Below are 22798 nucleotides of genomic sequence, written 5' to 3'. Positions count from 1 at the left end.
AAAATAATATATTAACATAACAAAATTTTTGTAATGTAAAAATTATAATAAAAAAGTGTATTTGTGCAGAGGTTGAGATGAAAGATTTTAAGCATTAACATGCACATCCATTTTTTTTCTTGATTTTGATTTATGACAAGGATGAAGTTGTAGTGACAGAAAGCATTAAGGTTTGTTTAATATACACAGAATTTTTTCTGTTTATTTCATTGTTAGTGATAGTTTTTGCACTGGACATCCTAACTCTGCACGTTTCTTATTAATGGAAGAGCTGTAACAGAAAAATGAAATAATTAACACATTTCTCACGTAAGGTCATCCTGATTTGCAATTCATATGAATTGAATCTTGTCTCTAGGACGATTTTCAATATTTTTATTTTCACGGTTACAATTAATGCCGCTAAGATATAGATTATTATTTTTTTAAAAAAATGTAAAGAAATAGTAATTTTACATTGAAGGTCAATCTAATTTATATTTTGTATTTATGTATAGAGTATTATTTAGAATTAACTATATAGGCTTTCCTTTAATATTTCAAAGAGTGTTCTTTTAATTATCTTTATAACTTTTGTCATAGAAAGGACAAACGCACTGTTTTCCAATACAAGTTTAGACACACATTTTACACACGTTTTGACCATTGTTTGAGGTGTAGGCTCAATAATTTTACTTCCTATTTAATCAATTTTGAATATCTATAAGCAAATCATTTACGAATTCTGTGTAAATAGGAAAGAAATGGTAAACAAAACATCCAATCATTTATACGTGTGTTCATTCTCAAATCATAAACTTTATTATTCCATGGTATTTATAATATGCGTAATATTCGTATATTTCCACTTGCATCAGCAATTATAATATTATATACATACAAATAACACTTCATGATATCCTCTCATATTTAGCTCGAAAACAGTCCCACACACTTTTGTTTCTGTACATCAGGCGTGCAGGTGACATGTTAATTAGTCGGACCTTGTCATGTTCCCGATTCCATTAATCAGACGGCGCGGACGCCTAGGGCCATGGAAAACACACTCTGTACACATCTCTGTATCGTCAATTACAACTAATCAGCTTATTACAGCGTTATCGAGTGAAAAAGAAAGACCTAGCGATCGCTATCTTGATTTACAATACACATCTTACATACTACTTGTAAATTAGCTATACAACAAAGAAATATTTGTACAATTTACCTAGATTTTTTTCTTATGAGGGAATGTTATTTGTGATATTAGCAGTTGTTTGCAGTAAAGCAAAAATCCTTTTAATAATACATAAATAAATCAAATAAAATGTATAATTTTTCTGTTACAGTTTTCAATGTGCTTTGTGAAATAAGACTGCAAACTAAATAAATTTAATTGCACAAAATAATCTTCACAAAGATTGTATATGAATTATACATTTTTCTGTAGAAAAAGTTGCCTCTTAAGACATGCTTACTTTTTGTTCTCGTTTAAAATCAACATTTCGTAAATTCTATGCGTGTTCGATATTATGACCTTATTTGCAAATACAGTCTATCATTGGGTCGTATTTTGACTAACATGTTTCATACCAATTGTTAGTCCTTTGTTTTTTAAACTAAATTCGACAACGGATTATTCTGTGTATCTGACGGGCACACGGCGGTTGTGACCGGTCGACAGGGGATACTTTTTCACCTGGTTCAATATCTGGAACCTCTGGGTCCGTGTTTTATGCACCGTTTATATATTTGTTTTGTTTTATCTTTACCTTTTTGATTTTTCAATATCTCCTTAATATATACACAATTCAAAAGTGTTTGAAGAAAAATTCTGGTAATGAATCCTTTTCAAAGTATCATATACTGAAAGCGTACTTTTTCACGGGGTTATAATTCCACGGAATCACAATTTCTGTTTAATCTGTAGGAAGAAAATTACGCATAATGTAGATTCCTTATTTTTCGCGATTACTTATTATCGCAAAATGTCTATTTGGCGTCAAATCGCGAGAACAATAATTCGCGAGTACACGGTTCATCAACAGATTTTACATTGATTTCAGCACCATAAAAATAAAAGCGAGTAATTTTATTTCGCGAGTGGTGCTTCTCGCGAAATTACGCGATAATTAATTCCTCGCGTATATTTAGGAATCTACTGTATTTCTAAGATTGCCACTATATGCCTTAATGTATTTTAAGTACGCTGGGACAAATTTCCGCGGGAAATTTGTGACCACGTACATAGCGTAAATTAATACCACGAGGAAAAAGTATTTCTACAGTAATAAATTTATCTCGTTATAGATACAACTGTAAATTTATATTTTACTAGAATAAGTTAATTCATATTTCAATCCCTCTACAGTTAATTGTCACAAAATGATTTTCGTCTTCTCTCTTCCTTTGCCATTTGAATTTTCTAATGAGAATATGGCCTTGAATCAAAATCCTATACCCCTGAAAATTTTAGGTCTTATATTAAAATGGAATAATCGCTGTATTATGGCTTGTTTTGACTTAATTATATAATTTTCCATTGAAGTTTTTGTACGCTAGTTCCCAGATAGGGCCTAACCATACATTTATTTGAAAAAAAAAGCGACAAGCTTCAAATTTCGATATATCGAAATGAAATATCAAAATACTGTGGGGAAAAATGAAACAATGGTAGAAAATTCAAGGTCATTTTGGAACAAAAATACAGAATTTCTAGAGTGAGAATTTCATGTTACACGCAAAGCTCTTCTCTGGAAAATAACTGAATACATGTATAGCTATTAGCCAGCTGCAATGTTCTTTCAAAGTAAAATGTAGTTTTAAAATTTAGTTTTTCTGTATATAATCATAATGTACATTGAAAACTTGAGAATAAAATATTTTAAGTCATCTAATTATATCAATTAATGCCGTTGAATACTCATTTCTAATTGCTACTGGTTCGAGTAGTTGCAGAATGTCATATTGTTATATTTACACAAGAGTAATAGAACGTTCAAATGTTGTTTACTTACTTACACTTGACTTAACCGAATGAGAAAAACAAGAATTTACATACTGCATATACTTTAAAGGATTATACCCCCCCCCCCCCGATGGAGTGTCAGTCCGTCTATCCGTCCATCCGTCCGTCCGTTACGCTTTGCGGTACCAATCTCTTATCCGCAACTCTTCCTATGCCACTGAATAAAATTTAATTAAGACTTTCACAGAATCTTTATTACATGATGCCATTGTGACCTCCTATTTTATTTTATGATACATATATTTCAGGTTTAACATATTAAAATATGAACACTGCCAGCCTTTCTATATTATCGAGGGTACCCATTTCTTATCCACAACTCTTCCTCTAAAACTGAATAAAATTTAATGATACTTTCACAGAATCTTTATTACGTAGTGCCTTTGTGCATCTCCTTCTTTATGTTTTGATTGGACAGATATTTGGGCTCTTCATAGCAAAAAAAACAGACTTGCCATTATACTCCTGTGGGAGAGGAGGTATCATTTATGAGCTCAATACTCACAGTACTTCTAGTTTTCTATTCTTTTTTTGCGATCAGTTCATTTTCAGTCATTGATATGACAAAAGTGCTTTTAATGACAATTTGCATATGATATTGTTATTAAATTTCACTGTTGATTTATGTATAAATTTAGTCACTTCTTTCGTAAAAACCGTCACGGTAGCTCAGTCGCTTCGCCCTTCGCTTCGTGATCGGAAGGTCGTGAGTTCGAATCTAAGCCGCGACTGACCTAAGTTGATGAAAAATAGGTAGCAACTGTTCCTTCCCGCCATGCACTCGGCACTTTGAAGTGAAAGTTGCGGGTCCTTCGGATGAGACTTTAAAAACCGAGGCCACGCGTCACGGCAGGCGTTGGCACGATAAAGATCCCTCACTGCTCAATGGCCCTGAGTGCCGAGTAAGGTCTAAATTTGAAACCCTTAACCGGTATATGGTGACGTCTCTATATGAGTGAAAAATTCTCGAATGGGACGTAAAACAATATACAATCAATCAATCTTTCGTAAAATTTGAATGAAGGCTTTACGAATGATTGTACAGTGAAAAAATTGTATTTATTTTAATATTTATTCAATGACATGGAAACTCAAATATTATTAAGATATCATACTAAGAATATGGAAAATACATGCTTACATTAAAAGAAAAATAAATGAAACAAGAAGTCTGTGAGCCAATGCTCACTAGAAATACCCCCGCTTTGATGTGTATGTACACAAGTTCAGTTATGGACAGACACAAGGATGAACAAGAAGTTTACATCAGATTCGTAGAAAAATGAATCCCACCATATTGCAGGCCTAAACAAAGAGTTAAATTTCAAGCATCTGCAATTAGTAGTTGCTGTGAAAACTGCTACCAAAATTTGTTCTGTATGGTACAGACAGACGCATGGATAAACAGGAAGTTGGCATTGCATTTGTACAAAAATGATTCCCACCTTATGGCATGCCTAAACAAAGAATGTGCTAAAATTTCAAGCATCTGCAATCAGTAGTTGCTGAGAAAACTGCGACCAAAATTTGTTATATATGGTACGGACAGACGCACGGATAAACAGGAAGTTGACATCGGATTCGTACAAAAATGAATCCCACCATATGGCATGCCTCAACAAAGTGTGTGCTAAAATTTCAAGCATCTGCAATGAGTAGTTGCTGAGAAAACTGTGACGAAAATTTTGTTATGAACAGACAGACACACAGACAGACAGACAGATAGACACACAAGGGTAAAACAGTATACCCCCTCTCCTTCGGAGCGGGGGTATAAAAACCATGTTTAACTTTTGATATGTTAATGAAAGGAAATATTAAATAACTTTAATTACAACCTGATGTTTTAAACATTAACATGTGTTGCAACTTGCAACACATGCAACATGTGTTGCTGAATTTGAATTACACGGTGAACAAACTTTGAGACTTGAAAAGAAAATGTTGATGTGCTCAGAAAAATTATCATAAAATTTAACTTCTTGCATACACCTTTCTTCATCTCTTCTAAATTAAATGAGTTGTTGCAACACTCAGAGCAGTTTCTTTTTAATTCCTTGACAAATAAAAAGCCATTTTTCTTCATATCAAAATTCAATATTTATTTATCTTTTCACCGATTTCAATTAATTGTTTTGGATAATTGTAACAAAGATTCTTATATACAGAAACAAAAAGCTCGTAAAGGAAAAGCTCACAAAGTAAAAACAGGGCTTTTTTCCACAGCAATAATTTCCAAGTTCTAGTGAACGCATGCTTGTGAAATTTTTTCATACTGTATTGAATTCCAAATTTGAAATTTGAATTAACTATTGAAATCAGAACAATGCAGAAAAATATCTTTTAAAGTAGTGTGCATTGAATTCATACTGTAAAAGTGGTTATTTTCTCGTCTTGTTAATTACTCGATTAAGTAGAAAGCACATTACAAACAGGAGTCATGTCCGCGATACCGGAAATGTGTACTGTTAAAACTGAATATAATATGTATAAATGCATTGGTATGCAGGAGGATATTTTCAAAAAATATATCCTATCGCATATTAGAGTAAATTATCCCCATGCATAGATTTCCAATTTTACAGTACTCCGTTTTTAAGAAATATCTTCATTCATGTTTCCTCATGCTGCACAATCTCACTGCAGCTCTGATTTTGCTGATTTATGATCTAAGAAATCAACACCAATGTAGACATGAAATATTTCATTTATTAAAAATGACGAAAATAAGAAAAATATATACATGTACGTAATATGATAGGGGATCAGACCAAAAGGTATTTGCATAATACATATATCAATATTCTGATCCCCTAAATTTACAAATAAACAATACATGTATATGCAAATATATAAAACATTGAGTATACAGCAAAAAGATGGCACATCAAAAATAAAAATGCTATCAAATGTTATTGCCGAACATAATTTGGCAATCACATTGTGCCATTCATGTTTTAAGAAATATCTTCATACTGTTTATGTTGATGAATAATGAACAATATCTTTTTTCTGATCTTAGGGTCCGATGGTACGATACAGACTGCAATGCAAAGAGTGCCTTGGCTGCTGCCGTAGACGCAAAATCAAAATTTGACCCGCATCTTTTCCTTGGACCACCATGCTCAGCCGGTAAGTTCATTTTTAACTTTGATTTATCCATAGTTTTCTTATAAAAAGAAAGCAAGGAAACAAAAATAAGAAATATGAAGAAAATTATGTTATTAAAAGCCATGATGTTTTAAAATAAAGTTTAAAAGGTATAATCGAGTATTTAAAAAAAAATCCAAAGTTAATGATAAACATTATGTGTGTGTTGGATCTGTTTGATTGAATAGCGCAGCACAACTAAAGCTTATGTAATTTGAAAATTCGCGTATTCCAAATAAACAAATGCTCGCTTGAATGTCGGACGACCTGATATTGCACCAAAGTATTGCCCTCGGGCTCCATTCGTCAAAAAACCTGAGGTAAAGTTTTAAGTCAGTTGCTTAACAATTCTTTGACAACATGTAGAAAAGTATGCAAATAAGCTCTCAATAATGACCTAAATTGCCTATGTGTTATAAGGTGAATATTAGCAAAATTGTCTCTAGTCTTCTTATTGTTCTTGTAATTCCAAATACTAAACTGAATAAAAGATGGAAGGTAAAATGGCATAATTATACATGTTAATGTACTGCAACTGAAGTCACCATACGTTAATAAATCACTTACTTAAAGATAACAATTTTTTTAATTGATACCTCTTTTAGTATATTTACCTAATCAAATTTTCCGAGTGCAATTTGAGATACATTGTTCAGAAATCTCTACTTAATACTTTTTTGATTAAAAGGGTTTACGAAAAATGTAGTGCGTACTTAAATCTTTAAATGTTAAAATTTAGATATTGTTCATAATATAATGGGGAGAAAAGTGTTTGTACAAATAATTCTGGAAGAACTACACTCCACCAGTATTTCAGTAATATACAAAGTTGATAACTGCAATTTAATAGGACAAATTCTAGTTAATAAGTGTTCCATTAAAAGTGTTTAAAACGTGTTGTTAAAAGTAATTTGATTTGTAAATTTGTAATATTTTTGACTAAATGGTAAAATGTGGTTAATGCATGTTTTAAACAAATTATTCCTTGGAGCAATATCCATTAATTTTGACACGTGCAATGATACCTTAAATTAGCATGTTGGTAAACAAATTTTCATGGAGACTTATTACTGACCTTGACTTAGCACCTGAGAAACTGTTCCAACGAGAGGGTGAAACTTGCTGAACAACCAAGATTTTTTGTCGCATGACACATGTAACTTCATATTAACACTCAGATGTATTTCAACAGACTGTCTTGCCTTCGTTTTGACTTTTGGGATACCGGAATCTTCGAAATCCATTCTAAATTACAAAATTGGGTTTTTTCACATAAAAGCTGGCTGGCATTTTAAGTTTTATAATAATAATAATTAAAAACACCATGAATGGCTTTGACTATATATTCGTAATCAAAATTGGTGACCCTACCGCTTAACTTTTCATTGATTTTTAGAAATCTACGAGATATTTATAGTTATTTTTAAAAATAACTAAGAAAATAAAAGAATTTTTAAAGATTTTTAATTTTGATATCTCAGCAATAATTTTTCAGACATCAATTTTGGAGGAAAAAATTATGGCATTTAATAAATGGATTAATCTAATTAATATAATAACTGACTGTCTGTAATGTTTCTTCCAGGTATGAGAGGAGTTGCCTTACTTGCCTCACACTGGAATACACCCATTTTTGGATGGGTGTCACAGGAAGAAGAATTTCAGGACAAAAAAATGTATTCCACCCTGGTACGATTTCTAGGACCCCTTAATCGGTTTCGTAAGTACAGAACTTCATTACATTTATGCTATGATTCCAACAGAATATTTATCCTTAATAGATAATAAAACATCAAACTTCACTTTTCCAACGCTTATGCATTCCTACATTGTAATGTGAATTACTGGGTGGTTAATCGATTAAGTCATTTAGTAATTATGATTTTCTTTTCTTTTCATCTTTTCTATTTGTAAACTTATCACTTGTTCGTCATCTCCAGAACTACTGTTTGTTTTATGCACAACTCAGCTTTCAATTTCTTTTCATACAGATTTTTCACTATATAAGAGTAAATCGATATATTTTGCCGATTCCCCGAAAATCGCCTTAAAAGGCTGATTCTCTGCATAGAGGTGCGTCAGTTTGAACTGATACACACGATGTGGAACACCTAGCAATTTCTTTTAATCATAGGAAAGGTTACTGTATGTTCCAAAACAATGATGAATTCAGTTGAAGTTACATATAAGGAGACGGGGTCAGATATATACTGGAAATAAGTAACTTCTTACTGTTACGTCAACATGGTAAATGTGCAGTGAGAGTTGGATCACATAAAAATTGTGTATTTATAAAAAAAAAAAAAAAAAAAAGAATAATGCTTGCAGATACCTGTATTCTACTGACTATTTATTCAAATGCAGCTCCCATCTAATGAATTTCCTTATATATTTTATCTGCATTCTGGGTAACTGATATTTCCATTGTGCACTTTATAACTGCACTAAATAAAAAATAGAATTGCAGTTACAAGTTTTAAAACTGGTCTCATTTTTGTATCGATATATTAAAACAGTTAAAGTATATTATTGAGGAAGTCACCAAGATTCCAATTCCTCTAGAGCATGCTTCCCCTCGGGAAATAGGCTTGCTCTAGAGGAACTTGCATTTTGTTGACTCCTTCAATGATATGCATTAACTGTTTAATAACAGTAAGTATTTATAAAGAGAAACTGTAGTGATTCTTTCTCGTGATTAAAGTTCTATCTGTAAATATAGTACCAAAACTTTTCTTAATAAAATATATTGATGAAAAATGTAGATAACGAATAGTATTCAAGCTCAAAGGCCATTAAAACAATACAAATCGGGAGCAGGGCAAACACAGACCTTCAAAACATCAGAGGTGGGATCATGTGCCTTGGAGGAGTGAGCATTCCCTGCCGACCGTTCACACCCGCTGTGTTCTCCTTGTCATGATCGGCAAATATACGGAAAAATTCGTAGACAATTCAGTGTGCAAATAATGGCCTAACAATTAGTATGAAAAATGTCAGTCAGCATTTGACTTAATGATAGGTTGTATTTTCTGACAAGGTATCGATCATAAAATTTACGAAATGATGACTTCAAATGAGACTGTTAATATCCTTGTTTCATGAACTTGGTTTTCAATAGCTTGCCTCCTTTTTAGAAATTGTTCATACTTAGAGCATGATCTTGTGTATCGAATCAACTGGGAGACAAAAACCCCATATGCAGGTGATACGGGTATGTTGCTACATAAGGAAGTTGACGATTGAAAAATTGAAGCCATCACGTTTTTCATAAAGCTTTGTTGTTAGGTTACCATTAATTTTTTTTTCTAGTAAAATATCCAAATATGAAACAGATGTATCAGACTCTGTGGTATCTTTTTATTTCAAGCTCATTGGGATATATCGTAAAAGACAAAGAAACTTAACCAAGGATCATTATTCTGTTTATTGCTGTTGTCATAGTTTCTACTCCAGGTGTTTTGTTATACGTACAATCCAACAGACCTCAAGTCTTGTTAGAGACTTCTAGTTGATTATATGAATCACATATCCATTGATTGATACATTAGTTAATTATGATTACAATTGTCAAAAAGCACAAGGTGTCACTTACTTAAAACGTGAAGAATGTGTCAAAATGTTGCCTCTTTGGTATTGTTTTTGCATTTGAAAGACTAAATAGAAGTGCAAGTTATAAAAAGGCTTTTTCAAAGTTCATTCGAAAGACCTTCATTGTTAATTACATCGTTCTGGATTTCGTAGGAAATCTATGTTTTATTCTTTAATTAAAAGACATCTTGATCTTTAGCATTCGATATTCTATCAACGATCTAGGATAGTTACCTACAGCAAGGCAAAATGAACTCAGCATTACTGCTACATTATATGTTTCTCAGACAAGTATCTCTCTTCCTTTCATGAAAATAAAAACATTTAGTTACAAAAACAGTTTATGTGAAAATAGATTTTTGAAAAGAAAAGAAAGAAAGAAAACTCGAAATATTTAATTTTACAAAAAACAGTTTGTATATGATTTATTATTGCTAGAACACATTTCTAAAAGAAGTTAGTATCTTTCTTGCATTTTCCGACGAATCTATTCTTTAACATTAAAATTAAAACTTAAAACAAAACATGAAAAACATGATTAATTGATAATCTTAAAGATCGCAGTTCATATAGACTTTCTGGATTTTGGCGAATGTCATGTATTTTTTATTTGACTTTTGATTAATTGAATTGTGTGATCACATGCCACGTCATCTGATGCTACGAGTGGATGGAAAACTTCGTTATTAATATGTCTTAAGCAGTAATAAAGCCTTAAAAACTGTTTTACAAATCACAATAACGCAAAACTAAGACGTTTACATAGCTAATGACTGTGTCAAGCACCCGGCACTAGAAGTGAAAGTCTCGGGTCTTTTCCATGAGACTTTAAAAACGTTCTAGGCGTTGGTACGGTAAAAATCCTTCACTGTTACGGCCGTAAGCGCCATGCACAAAAAAAATGTGGCACTTCACCTAAAGCATGACGTCTCTGTATAAGGGAAAAATTCTCTAATTGGACGTTAAGTTCCATGTATTCAATTTATCAGTTAGTCGAAAAAGTAACCCGAGGAAGAGTATAAATTGAAGGTCTTTTTGAAATAGTTTTGCTCTTTTTGTGCAAATTATATGCAGTTAAAACTAACGTTAGAATGGGACAAAAAACAAAAGGTTCATTTTTTTCTAGTCAACATGGAACTATTTATGAACATATGAAAAAATTACATTTTTTTATTCAGAGAATTTTATCCGTGAATTGCAGCCAAAGTTTGATACAGTACTCCGAGGCATTTTTTTAAAAGTTTTAACATTTTTCATTTTTCTCCAGCTGGTGTTATGTTCCATATGACGTCCCTCTTTAAATGGAATCAATTCGCTGTGATGTATGATGAACGGGATCCATATCGAGCCGTGGCATCTGCAATTTCTGAAAAAAAATCCATCGAAAATGACGAAGATGAAACAAAAAATTGGTACAGCATCATACGGTCCTTCAAGGTTTCCAATGATATGGAAGAGAAAGAGATAGAAGACATGTTTATTCAATTAAAACGATATTCAAGAAGTACGATTTTCTAATATTATTGCTCATATCTTACAAAAGGGTGATTCTGGCTTTTCGATTATCAACACTTGAACTTATTGCTGTTTAAATCAAAACTTATTACTTTGAAATAGAAGTGTTTTAATACTACATTTTGTACGAAAAAATAAATTTTTAGACTATTTAAAAAGGATTATTGATTCTTTGGAATATGAGAAGGGAGGTGTTATAAAAATTGTATACTAGTATATTAAATGGATTAATCTTAAATATCTATTTTGTAGTTATCGTAATGGCGTTACCCTGGTTAGACATGAGGAGATACATGCTTGTTGCACATAGACTAGGGATGACAAATGGAGAGTATGCTTTTCTCTGCATTCACGGCGATGTAAGTTAAATTACCGACCTGTACATTTTCAAATTTGTGGATAAATTTCTTTCTTTAAATTTCTTTTGTCATAGTAATCTTTAAGAATCGACCAATTAATTAAAACAAATTTAGGATGGAAATGATGTATACATTTATAATTTTCTGTCGCATGATTCGTGAACAAAAGTTGATTTTAATAAATTTTAAAAGTAGGTACAATTGACCTGATGTATGGTTGGCTAACGTTATCAATTGCAAGGAAAGTCTTTCAGTACATCAAATTGTTCATCGGATTAGACATGGATAGCTTCCACTTTATATTTGCGTATTAAATATGATTTTCGATTACTCTTTAGTTAAACTGTGTTCATAAAGCTATGATATGATATATTTCTAATTACAGCTCTACACATATGATAGAATGGAAACTGATGTGTTTTCTGACAGGGTTTGGAGAAGAAATGACTCGTTTGACGAGATAGCTAAACAGGCGTTTGAACCAGTATTGCATGTAAACATGCATTTATTTTTACTTCACTTTTTTAAGCAATTGTCTTTGAATTCTAATAAAATCATATATTAAGTTTTGGAGACAATATTAATTTCTTTGATCATTTCAGCTAACACAAAATTAAGTACTGTAAAATCCCTATTTTCGTGGAGGTTTAGTATTTGTTTTCGAGGTATGAAGAGATCCACATTTATATCCACCGCGAAATTTAAAATTTCAAATATATAACAACTTAGTACTTCTTCAACAACGAGATCAAATCTGACGAACCAGTACTTTTCCCCAAATCATGAAAATTTGACCCAAAGAGAATATGTGATTTTGCAGTATTCTATTCTTGTTATTTTGTTGTCTGAACAAGTTGTTTTCATGAAATGATATAATTTGGGATATTGAATAGATTATGATGAAACCCCTTGAGAAAAATAACTGGACACTTTTCAAAGCTGTTGCTGATGAGTATGGTGATAAAACGGATCCTAACTGGAATCTACCTATCGAGCACACTTCAGTAAGTACTATTATTCCAGGAAGTCGACAGAATCAGATTCATTTATTTAAACTATGCAACAATACTGGGTAAATTTAGCTTTTCATATTCTCGACAACAATGATATAAAAGTAACCAAAAGGAAAATTTAAATGCAGATATAAAGCACATCAGTATACCCATTAATTTTATTGCTCTCAAATTGTCCAAAATAAAATTTTATTTGTTACCTCATTTTATAGAAATTTCAAGAGTTGGGGGATTCTTTACCATATGTTGTAGTGTATCAAACATAATTTCTAAGGATTAAGTTGTAGATATGTTTAAGATACTTAAGATGTGCATACATATCTTACAAATATAATATACAAGTTAATGCAGAGTCCATATTTTCAGCCTGATGCCTATTCTCCTTATCTTTACGATGCAACTTTAATGTGGGCAATGTTAGCTGACAAAATCTTAAAACAGAATAAAAATCCAGATGATGGAGAATACATGTTTAAGATGGCAGCAACTTTAACAGAGGAAGGTATTTACATCTGTTTATTTTGAATCGCAATGGTAAATATTTTGTGTAAAGTAAACTTGCTGTTTGATATGGACTGAAGATAGTAAATATTATGAATTCTTCCAGAGGAAATTGATGGACTTACCGGAAGAGTTAACTTAGATGACAAGGGAGATAGAAATCTTGACTTTCAAGTTCTCGACATGTCTGAAAATGGTACATTCACTAGAATTATCACCATTAATTACCTCGGGAAAGGAATAAGAGAGGTGAATTTCGAGGTATGTACATTTTTTATGGTTTTATTTTCTATGCACTGAAAATATATAATACACTTTGACAATGCTACTGCTAGCATTTCTTGTGAACCCAACATCATCAAATAAGAAAATAATTTGTTATTAATATATTATTCTGTAGTATAATTCCAAGTCTACAGAAAATCTTTGCAATGGAAGATGTATCTAATCACAAAAAAGTATTAAAAAAAAAAAAAAAAAAAAAAAATTCAATTTTAATTATTATTCAAAAAGTAATTGATGAATATTTATCATCTTACTGCCTCATCAAATTTTAAAAAGGACAATTTTTGGAAATTAAATGTGATATAAATTATAAATATCTATTTATATTATTAATTACTACAATGACAAAACCAGAAAAGAAACAAAAAAGAAAACAAAAACAATAAAACAAAATAAAAAATAATTTGTTCAGATAATATGTATCTGGGAAAAAGATATTCAAATATATTTCAAGGGCTGCCATGACTTACAAATTAATTATTATGATTATTAGTTTTCAAATGTTCTTAAGTGTCACAATAAAAAATTCTATTCAAAGGGCAATAAGACAACAGACCAAGTCAGTCGATGGCCAAATGATAAAATTGGTGTCCACAACGCCCCTCCAGATGAACCTGAGTGTGGGTTTGACGGGAAGAAGTGTCCAGAGGAAAATGAACAACCAGGTAATTCCTAAATTATGAGGAATTATGCTACAATTAATTAGTATTGGACAAATGATTCACCATTCTAATGAGGACTGACACATTACATTAATAAACTCTTTCCCTTTGGATATTTTCCGAAAGAAAAAAAGATATCGATAATTCATTGATTGGTTTGTACCGATGATAATATGGACTTTAGGGGATATGTCTAAATCTGGCGAAGAGCTGGATAATTTATCATTGTAGCATCCATCTGTATTAGAAAGGGATATTCAAATGAGATGATTTATCATTCACCATTATGCTTATAACCATTTTTATCAACTTTAGAAGAAATAGGATACACTTACTTACACTGTACTTTGTTTTTATTTATAATATGTGCATCGTAGAGAATATTACAAATCAACTGCACTGATTAGATGTGCTTTTTAATAACTATTTCATTATCATCTGATATTTATGTAGATTAGTTAAAATTTTAAAGAACTTTTTTTATTTCCTTTGTGCAAAAAAAATATCGTTTGAAAGTACAGTATAATTTTTATTATGAATATCTGTTGACACCAATCTATATTCATGTTAACATACTTCAAACGCAGCTTCTCAAAATGTTGTGCTTCAAAAATAAAGTAAGGAAAAGTTATATAAAAGCCTATGGCTAGAAGGTTTGAATAAGTTGGAGGAGTCGGTTTTGTAGAAATACTTTACAAGAGCCTTCTCTGTGTATGTTAAGTCAAAGTTATATTAAATAAAATACATTTGTTTTATTTTCTATTATAATTAATTTTATTTGCAAATATTTCCCAAGTTTTATGTTATCTTTATATGTCTTATTATATGATAGTTGCTAAACGTAGTGAAAAATTTTATTTAGCATAGAATGGCATTGCTAAAAGCAAGGATCTTATATTGCCGACTTTTTAAAATTCATTTTAGATAATACGTTCATCATTGTGTTCTCCTCTGCTGCATCCGGATTTGTTATTGTCGTTGCAATTATCGTACACTGTGTTCTCAAGTAAGAGAAATTATAAAAGAATTTTCCATTTTTTAGTTAGTGCAGATTAATTTATGGAAGACCTAAAAAATCAAATTTCTTTCATTCAAATATATATACATTCAAAATATTGAAATAAAATAGGACATATATATTTGTACCTTTGGTTAATTAAGTTCCAGACTTGTTCACAATACTTGTATTTTACTGTCAAGATTAGTTTCTACCATATATACTCTTTGAAAAGGCGTTACAGAAGAATCAAGACATTGAAGAGTATGATTTGGCAGGTGCGATTTGAGGAAATTGACTTTGTTACCGCTTTGCTGACTGGCAGCGTTAGGGTTAGTGTTTATTTAATTTTTCTTTAAATTTTCCATTAATTATATTATTGTTTCCATCGATCAAATATCTTAATTTTTCTGTTTTAGCAATTGTTTCAAATATTAGTATACCAAATTGCTTTTAAGTGGAAGATTTATTTAAGTCACATATTAGTTAATGAAGTTGTTCAATAACCGAAGATGTATGGTATAAAGTGTTAATTTTATGTCTAAATTGATTTGCTATCTTGTTTTCTGAACAAAATATCGCATTATTAGGATTTGATCAGTTATCATATTTATTCACTTACATACCTTTCTTAATATTAAAAATTAAACTAGTAACTCCTGGTTTGAATTCTTCCTGCATTGTCTTATATTGTAATCAATGGATGTTGTTCTTACATAAGTCTAGCTTTAAAAACCTTGCAAGAAGAAAAGGAAGTGGGAACAAAAGGAAATCTCGTCCAAGCAGAACAGAGAGTCCGTTACAGAATGACTTAAAAGTTTCCCCTGATCATTCACCTGCTTTTCTTAGTAAACCGGAACAGGGTACAATGTTCGGTTCTGTAGCTTACATCAGAGGTGGGTAGTTTATATAAAAATTGGAAATATGCATATTTTAAGCTATCAAAGTATATGAATAGTTTCACCCCCCTTCACCTCAGACAATGGTTGGGATGAAGATTTTGCGTAAAAGTATAAGTTTTATATCTATATTGTACTATTTTCTTTTAAAGACAGTTTTTCTTATTTATATAATAAATATTGACTGTATAATTATGTAGATTTCTTTTTCTTTTAAAGGAAGCCTGGTGTCCGTCAAGCGATTGACACGAAGTAATGTAAACTTGACTAACATGCCAAAGCAAATATTGCAAGAGTTGAACAGGGTAAAGCATTGTTATTCAGTTTGGCTAATAGAAAAAATGTTTAGATGCTATGTACAACAAGGTTTATTACTCAAACAATTGTATTCTCTCGTTTATGAACTTGAACTGTATTTATTTAATAATTTGACAAAGATGTTTAATGTAATGCCGAAAGTATTTTCTATCGTTCAATTACATGTGGATAAAAAAAAGGTCCAAGCTTCCTATTAGAAGTTATTTTAGGATTATACTGTGAAACTATAATAACATTTAAGTTTTTTCAAGAAATTTTGTCCTCGAACAAATGTGTATTTTTGGAAATAAAAATGTGCTCCCATGAGGTACTGATTTCACAGTATGTCTGAATTCGAGAAAATGCTATGCAACACAACATCATTTCTCGTCCCTTTCAACGATTACTTAGTTATTTAATTTCAGAGGTCACTTTCCTGTATAATTGTCATCTTTATTATTTTAAATGTTCTAAATGAATTATAGTCCATAATTATTTCACTTCATACTTCGCCCTGAAGACAGAAAAGTTTTATAATAGTTGTCATCTTGGATCAAAATAAATTTTTAAGAAATGATTTGTTTACTCTAAATTTTGGAAATGGAGACGGTTTGACATTTCACTATTTGTTTATGTTTCAATAGCTAATGGAGCTGAAGCACCAGAACTGCTGTGCATTTGTGGGGGCATGTATTGACCCAGGTCGGATCCTTCTTTTGTGGGAATACTGTGTCAAAGGAAGTCTACAGGTTAGTGAGGCGAAAGGCAATATGCTTTGAATAAATGGATTACAATTTAGCATACAATTTTGAATAGAAAAAATATCAAATCACTGACTGCATATAAAATTAAGCAATGTAATTTTCTTGGCCATCATGTATTATGATATCATGACGTCATTAATTATGTGATCAATTCCATGTTATGCTCTATTTTTCAAAATTTCGAATATAGTATAGAGAACAACCTCTGATTTTTTTTTTTTTTTTTTTTAAAAACAAGTATCAATTGATGTTTTTTTTTTCATAATAACTTAATTTTCCTTTTAATCTGTTTTTGGATCAAAGGCCCGGGTCATATTTTAAATTCTTTCTTGGGTGTACTCAAATACAAGAGTTTTGTGTTAGATTCAAGAATACTGAAGTTCTTTGATATATAAGTGTTTGAACTGGGACATTCGGTGATAATTGTTCCATAGACATGTTATTTTACGCATAGAGTTGAAACAAACTCTTAGACGTGGAAGTAACTGTATCCTATCCAAATGCCCTTTGCACCCTTGGTAAAAATGCTACAGATAAGGGACTTTTTCCCCTTAAATATTTGATATCATTGATGTTAACTTGGTAATTAACATATCAATACATTAGTAAGCTTGTTTAAGAGCAAATGTCACAGTTCAGAACTTAGGTCAAATGTAAAAAATTATATTTTGTTGTTAATCCCCTTGATTTGTAAAAAAATAATAAATAACTTTAAGAAAAACTTTTGATTTTTGATGAAGTATAGGGCTTTATGTATATTAATTGGGTTGTTCGCAAAATTCGCAAAAATTTCCCCTCGCGAACATTTACACATTTAAAGTGTTAGCGTTAGGTAGCATTGATACATGGTGCTTTACCTACAATGATCGGGCCTTTTTCATTTTTCATTACGCGCGACCCATGAATACATAATTTTAATTATTTTACAGGATGTTATATGGAACCAGAATATCAAGCTGGACAGGATGTTTATGTTCGCATTGTCTCAAGATATTGCAAAGGTAACTTATGATTAACCTTGTGATGTAAAGTCTGCACTATTTTTCGAATCTCTAAAATCCTAGCAAAAAGATTTTTTCAATAATTCAAAGATTTTTTTATTTCAGGGATTAGACTTCATCCATAAGAGCTCCATACATTACCATGGGAATTTGAAAAGTTCAAATTGTGTTGTGGATAGCAGGTGGACTTGTAAACTTGGAGATTTTGGAGTGCCTAGTCTTCGTCATTGTGACAAATGTCAAAAGGAGGAAGAAAATCCAGACAGTAAGAGTTTAAAACTTTTAAATTACTGAAGAGCCACGGGGTCAAATGAAACTTTAAGAAATTAAAACATTATACTCAAGTTCTAATAATTGAAATTTACATTATTGTTTATTCCCAAAATAAATATTTACATACGCTATATTTACTTCATTAAAAACGTACTATTTTCACCAGAACTTCAATGGACAGCCCCAGAGATACTTCGATCAGAGAAATCAATTGACAAACAGAAGGCAGACATCTTCTCCCTCGGAGTGATCCTCAAAGAAATCTTTACTCGATCAGGGCCTTACACGGAGTATTCCTTTCTCAGAAGTAAAGGTACGTGTACTGTATAAAATACTTCTTTCAAAAATTGATTATCTACATGTAAATACAATATTCAGTATTTACTGGTATAAAGGTTTATGAAATAATAACATATATAATTATATGATACAATTATCACTATGTACTTTACAGAGATTATCGATAAAGTGAGAAGTCCAGATTGTGGGTCGCCACCCTTTCGTCCGAAACTTTCCGTGGAAGTTCGACAGACGCAGGATTTGTTCACATTAATTGAAGAGTGCTGGAATGAAAATATCATCATCAGACCCTCTGCTGGGCGAATTTTGAAAACCTTAGCCAGAATAAATCCATCCAAGTAATGTTTTAAAATTCAGTTTTCTTTGGCTTTCCATGAGTTTTGAAATCTTAGATTTTCTAACCCTTCTTATTATTACTGTCATTTACATCACTGGTTAACAAAATAATGAAAATAAACTCCAAATCTAAGCAGCTATTTGAATTTCAATTCTATTCAAATTAACATTATAAAGGAGCGTAAAAAATAGTACACATTTCTTCTTTGATAATAAAAAAAATGATTTCATGTCTGAACTCCTCAGGTTAAGTATTAATTTCTTTTTTATACATTACAATTTACAACTTCCTTTAAAGAAAACTTGGGCAAGGTTTTTTTTTTTTCATTTTGAAATGTTACAAAATCATTTTAAAGAAAATGCTTTCATGACTGTTTATCTTGTACATTAGGCCTAGCTTTGTTTCTATTGGTGGATAGGGAATGTTGTTGCTCCCAGTCCAGAGTCAGTCCTTCGCTATTTACGAAATATGCATAATTTTATTAAAATTTAAAATGAAATTGTTCTTCGTTCTAGGATGACGATGATAGACAATATGATAGCTATACTGGAGAAGCATGCAAACCATTTAGAAGAGTTGGTAGCGGAGAGAACGAGCGAACTGGATGCTGAGAAGAAAAAGACGGAAAATCTCCTGTATAGAATGCTACCACAGTAAGAACTAACACGTTTACATGAAATATCAAAAAATAATATCTTTTTCTATTACTATTATATGATATATTGAGCATAATGGCTAAATCTCACTAATTCTTGTAATTAGATCTGTAGCCGACGATTTAAAGAAAGGAAAACCGATAGAAGCGGAACATTTTGACGAGACTACAATTTACTTTTCTGATATTGTTGGATTTACAACAATATGTGCTGGTAGTACACCAATACAGGTAAATATCCCCTTGTTTTCTTTTTAACATTTCAGTTTTGAATGTGATGTACATGTGTATCTTATGTTGTAATTTTAAATGAATTTCAGGTCGTAAATTTGCTTAACAGCTTGTACACACTTTTTGATGACATCATCACAAGATACGATGTCTACAAGGTGAGGTTTATGCACTTACATAAAATATATTATATTGAACTTACATAAAATATATTATATTTTAAATAATATATTATCATGCATGTTATTATGTGGTTAGTGAATTTTACTAATTATAAACTATGATCTATAATTCATATAAATTTTAATAAGTAAATTACCAAATTAAGTATCTTCTTTGATTTTATTTTATTTAGACGACCTTTGAGTCTATTTAATTTTTTTTGAAAGAAGACGTAAAATTGTCTTAGAAACTAATGTTAAAAATACTTAATTTTAATTATTCGTATTTCATCATGCTAAGGCGTACATTATAAAGACCAAACTAGGCTATAATTTGTCTTAAGCATAAGTTCGTCCAACCATATCCAGGAATTTAGTATTATCTTTCTCAATGGATTATGATTAGCAATAAAACATATATAAAATATAACTCTGTATTACAGACTTCATTGAGTCAACAAAAAAGAGAGAAATGTGATGGTCAATAATAATTTTTTTCCCAACCTATGTTCATTTTAATAAATTATATCTATTTTTCTAGGTGGAAACTATTGGAGATGCTTACATGCTTGTAAGTGGCCTACCGAAACGTAATGGAAATAGACACTCCAAAGAAATCGCAGACTGTGCCATGGATATAATGGCTTCAATCGGTTCTTTCAGTATCCCACATCAACCGAATAACAAACTGAAAATTAGAATAGGTAATGAGCTTGTTCGAGTTTACATCTCATCATTTCTTCAGATAAGTACCGGTAATGGGAATTCTCTATTTTAATTAGTACTCTTTTTAATGCTTCGTTTCTGTATAGGAATCCACTCTGGTCCTGTTGTGGCAGGAGTTGTCGGTCTTGCTATGCCACGTTACTGTTTGTTTGGTGATACTGTTAACACTGCTTCCCGTATGGAGTCAACTGGTCTACGTGAGTAATACCTCTAAATTTCAGAGAAAAAACTTCATCAAGTAAATCGCAGAGAAACTCATTTTTGTTTGTATTTGTAGCATTAAAGATTCACATGAGTGCAGTAACTTATGATCAACTTGAAACGTTCGGATGTTACCACATCATGTATAGGGGTGAAACAACTGTGAAAGGAAAAGGAGTCATGAAAACTTACTTTCTAGTTGGAAAGGATGGTTTCTCAAAAGAACTACCATGTATTACTGAAGAAGAATTAACACTGAAATTTTCTCCATCTACCTCAAGTGATCTGCATTACATGGGAGTCGGTACAACTTCACCAGTGACACCCAAAACAAGTGTTACTACTATTAAAGAAAACGAGTTACAGATAAGTTGTGAAAAGGAAACTTGTCCATCGGAAGAGAGACGTCTTCCTCTTCCTCGGCGAGCCAGTATGATGGAGATTTCGGCTTTATGACGGTACGCCTCGGGCGCTGGGACTGTCTATGGTCTTAGTGCCCGAGCCTCGACCGTCGACGGGGTCTCGTCGAATAACATATCAAATAATCCAGAAAGGTTTCGGAAGACTGGTTTATCTTGCGTATCGCACAACAGCAAAGAGAAGGGAATGATAAACAAAAACAGCTGTAATGGAGAAACAAAGAGGAATATTTCTCTTTCACATCTTGATGCTGGTCAGATATGTGAAAATGACTCTAATGACTTTGATGCAAAGAAAAAACACAGCACTGGTAGCCAAACAGGGGATTCCGGAATAGGAAGCTTCCGAAGGACTACAAGCAATAGTAGCTCATTAACAGACGTAAATACGTCATTACAAAAACAAGCCAAGTGCAACAGACGTAAGGTTAGTGCAGGAGATGTTATGGATAATATCCATACATTTCAAAATCGGAACGGTGTAGGAAAACTTAAAATAAGAAAACTCAGTGCTGAGAGCTTCTTTGAAGGATATTGTCAAAACAGAAAAGCTCCGGAGACCGAAGACATACGATGCAGAAAATACAGTTTTGAAAACTTTTTCCGAGGATTACTGGGGAACAAAATTAAAGTTTCTAAGTCACAGTCAAACAATCTCTTAATAACTCATTCGGAAAAAAGTGAAGCAAATGAGACAAAAGAATTCTCTGTAAGCAATAATTGCTCTGTGCTCGAACAATGTCATGAAAACCTTGCGTTTGAAAGCAATGAAAATGATTTGCATAAACATGACGAAGCAGCAGTCCAAGAAATACTGAATGAACTTCATGAAATGGCTTCAGATCCGAAAAATCTTACATCTGATGTCTCAAGGGCAGAAAAACTGACACTTCCTTTGAAAAATGGATTTCCTCGCCATAGGGTTTTGGCTAAGTCAGACTCGGGGTATGGGACAACGGAAAACCTGAGCATCACAAGTGCCACAACATTTCTGTGATAATATTTTGTATTACTACGCTTATTGTCTCATGTCATTATAATATGGAAAGATATCATTGATATTCATTTTTGTTGTCGATTTTAAAATCTTCTTTTTTTGTATTAAATTGTGCCAAAAATATGCTCTGAAATGCAATCTCATGATTCAAGTTTTTAATGAAATAAAACATGCTAATCGTTGCTTATTTTCAGAGATTTCATAGAAATAGGAAATGAATAGTTTTTAAACAAAGATTTCTACTTGTTTTAAGTCAGGTAGGTATTAAGCATTAAAATTACCCTTACTTTGACTTTCATTTTTATGAAAACGTTTGATACTTTTTATTTGGAATGAATAAGGCTTAAACTCACATTCCGGTTATCGTTGAAAGTGTGAAGCGGGCTTGAATTCATAAATCAATAATAATGTTCAATTTGCAGATGAAACAGCGAATACTAATCATTCAAAATTTAGATGT

The 22798-nt window shown here is 31.6% G+C and overlaps 1 protein-coding gene across 1 annotated transcript in view; it reads left to right on the top strand.

Moving 5' to 3' along the window:
• The window catches only part of LOC133175749 (atrial natriuretic peptide receptor 1-like), a 29203-nt gene extending 6702 nt beyond the window's left edge, over positions 1-22501 (top strand). The window contains 24 exon segments of the mRNA XM_061310858.1: positions 6030-6139; positions 7743-7877; positions 11013-11249; positions 11513-11619; positions 12005-12112; positions 12513-12623; positions 12999-13134; positions 13240-13394; positions 13957-14083; positions 15005-15086; positions 15313-15409; positions 15799-15973; positions 16196-16281; positions 16918-17022; positions 17967-18038; positions 18144-18303; positions 18478-18624; positions 18766-18949; positions 19464-19601; positions 19711-19834; positions 19924-19992; positions 20537-20699; positions 20808-20918; positions 20999-22501. Of these exon segments, the coding sequence (XP_061166842.1) occupies positions 6030-6139; positions 7743-7877; positions 11013-11249; positions 11513-11619; positions 12005-12112; positions 12513-12623; positions 12999-13134; positions 13240-13394; positions 13957-14083; positions 15005-15086; positions 15313-15409; positions 15799-15973; positions 16196-16281; positions 16918-17022; positions 17967-18038; positions 18144-18303; positions 18478-18624; positions 18766-18949; positions 19464-19601; positions 19711-19834; positions 19924-19992; positions 20537-20699; positions 20808-20918; positions 20999-22338 (4279 nt within the window). The 3' untranslated portion in view covers positions 22339-22501.
• The last annotated feature ends 297 nt before the right edge of the window (positions 22502-22798 follow it).

Source organism: Saccostrea echinata, unplaced genomic scaffold, assembly GCF_033153115.1.
Source record: "Saccostrea echinata isolate AGI-Se365-2 ecotype Australia unplaced genomic scaffold, CSIRO_AGI_Sech_v1 ptg000064l, whole genome shotgun sequence".
Classification (NCBI taxonomy): Eukaryota; Metazoa; Mollusca; class Bivalvia; order Ostreida; family Ostreidae; genus Saccostrea; species Saccostrea echinata.
This window is presented reverse-complemented; position numbering and strand designations above follow the sequence as displayed.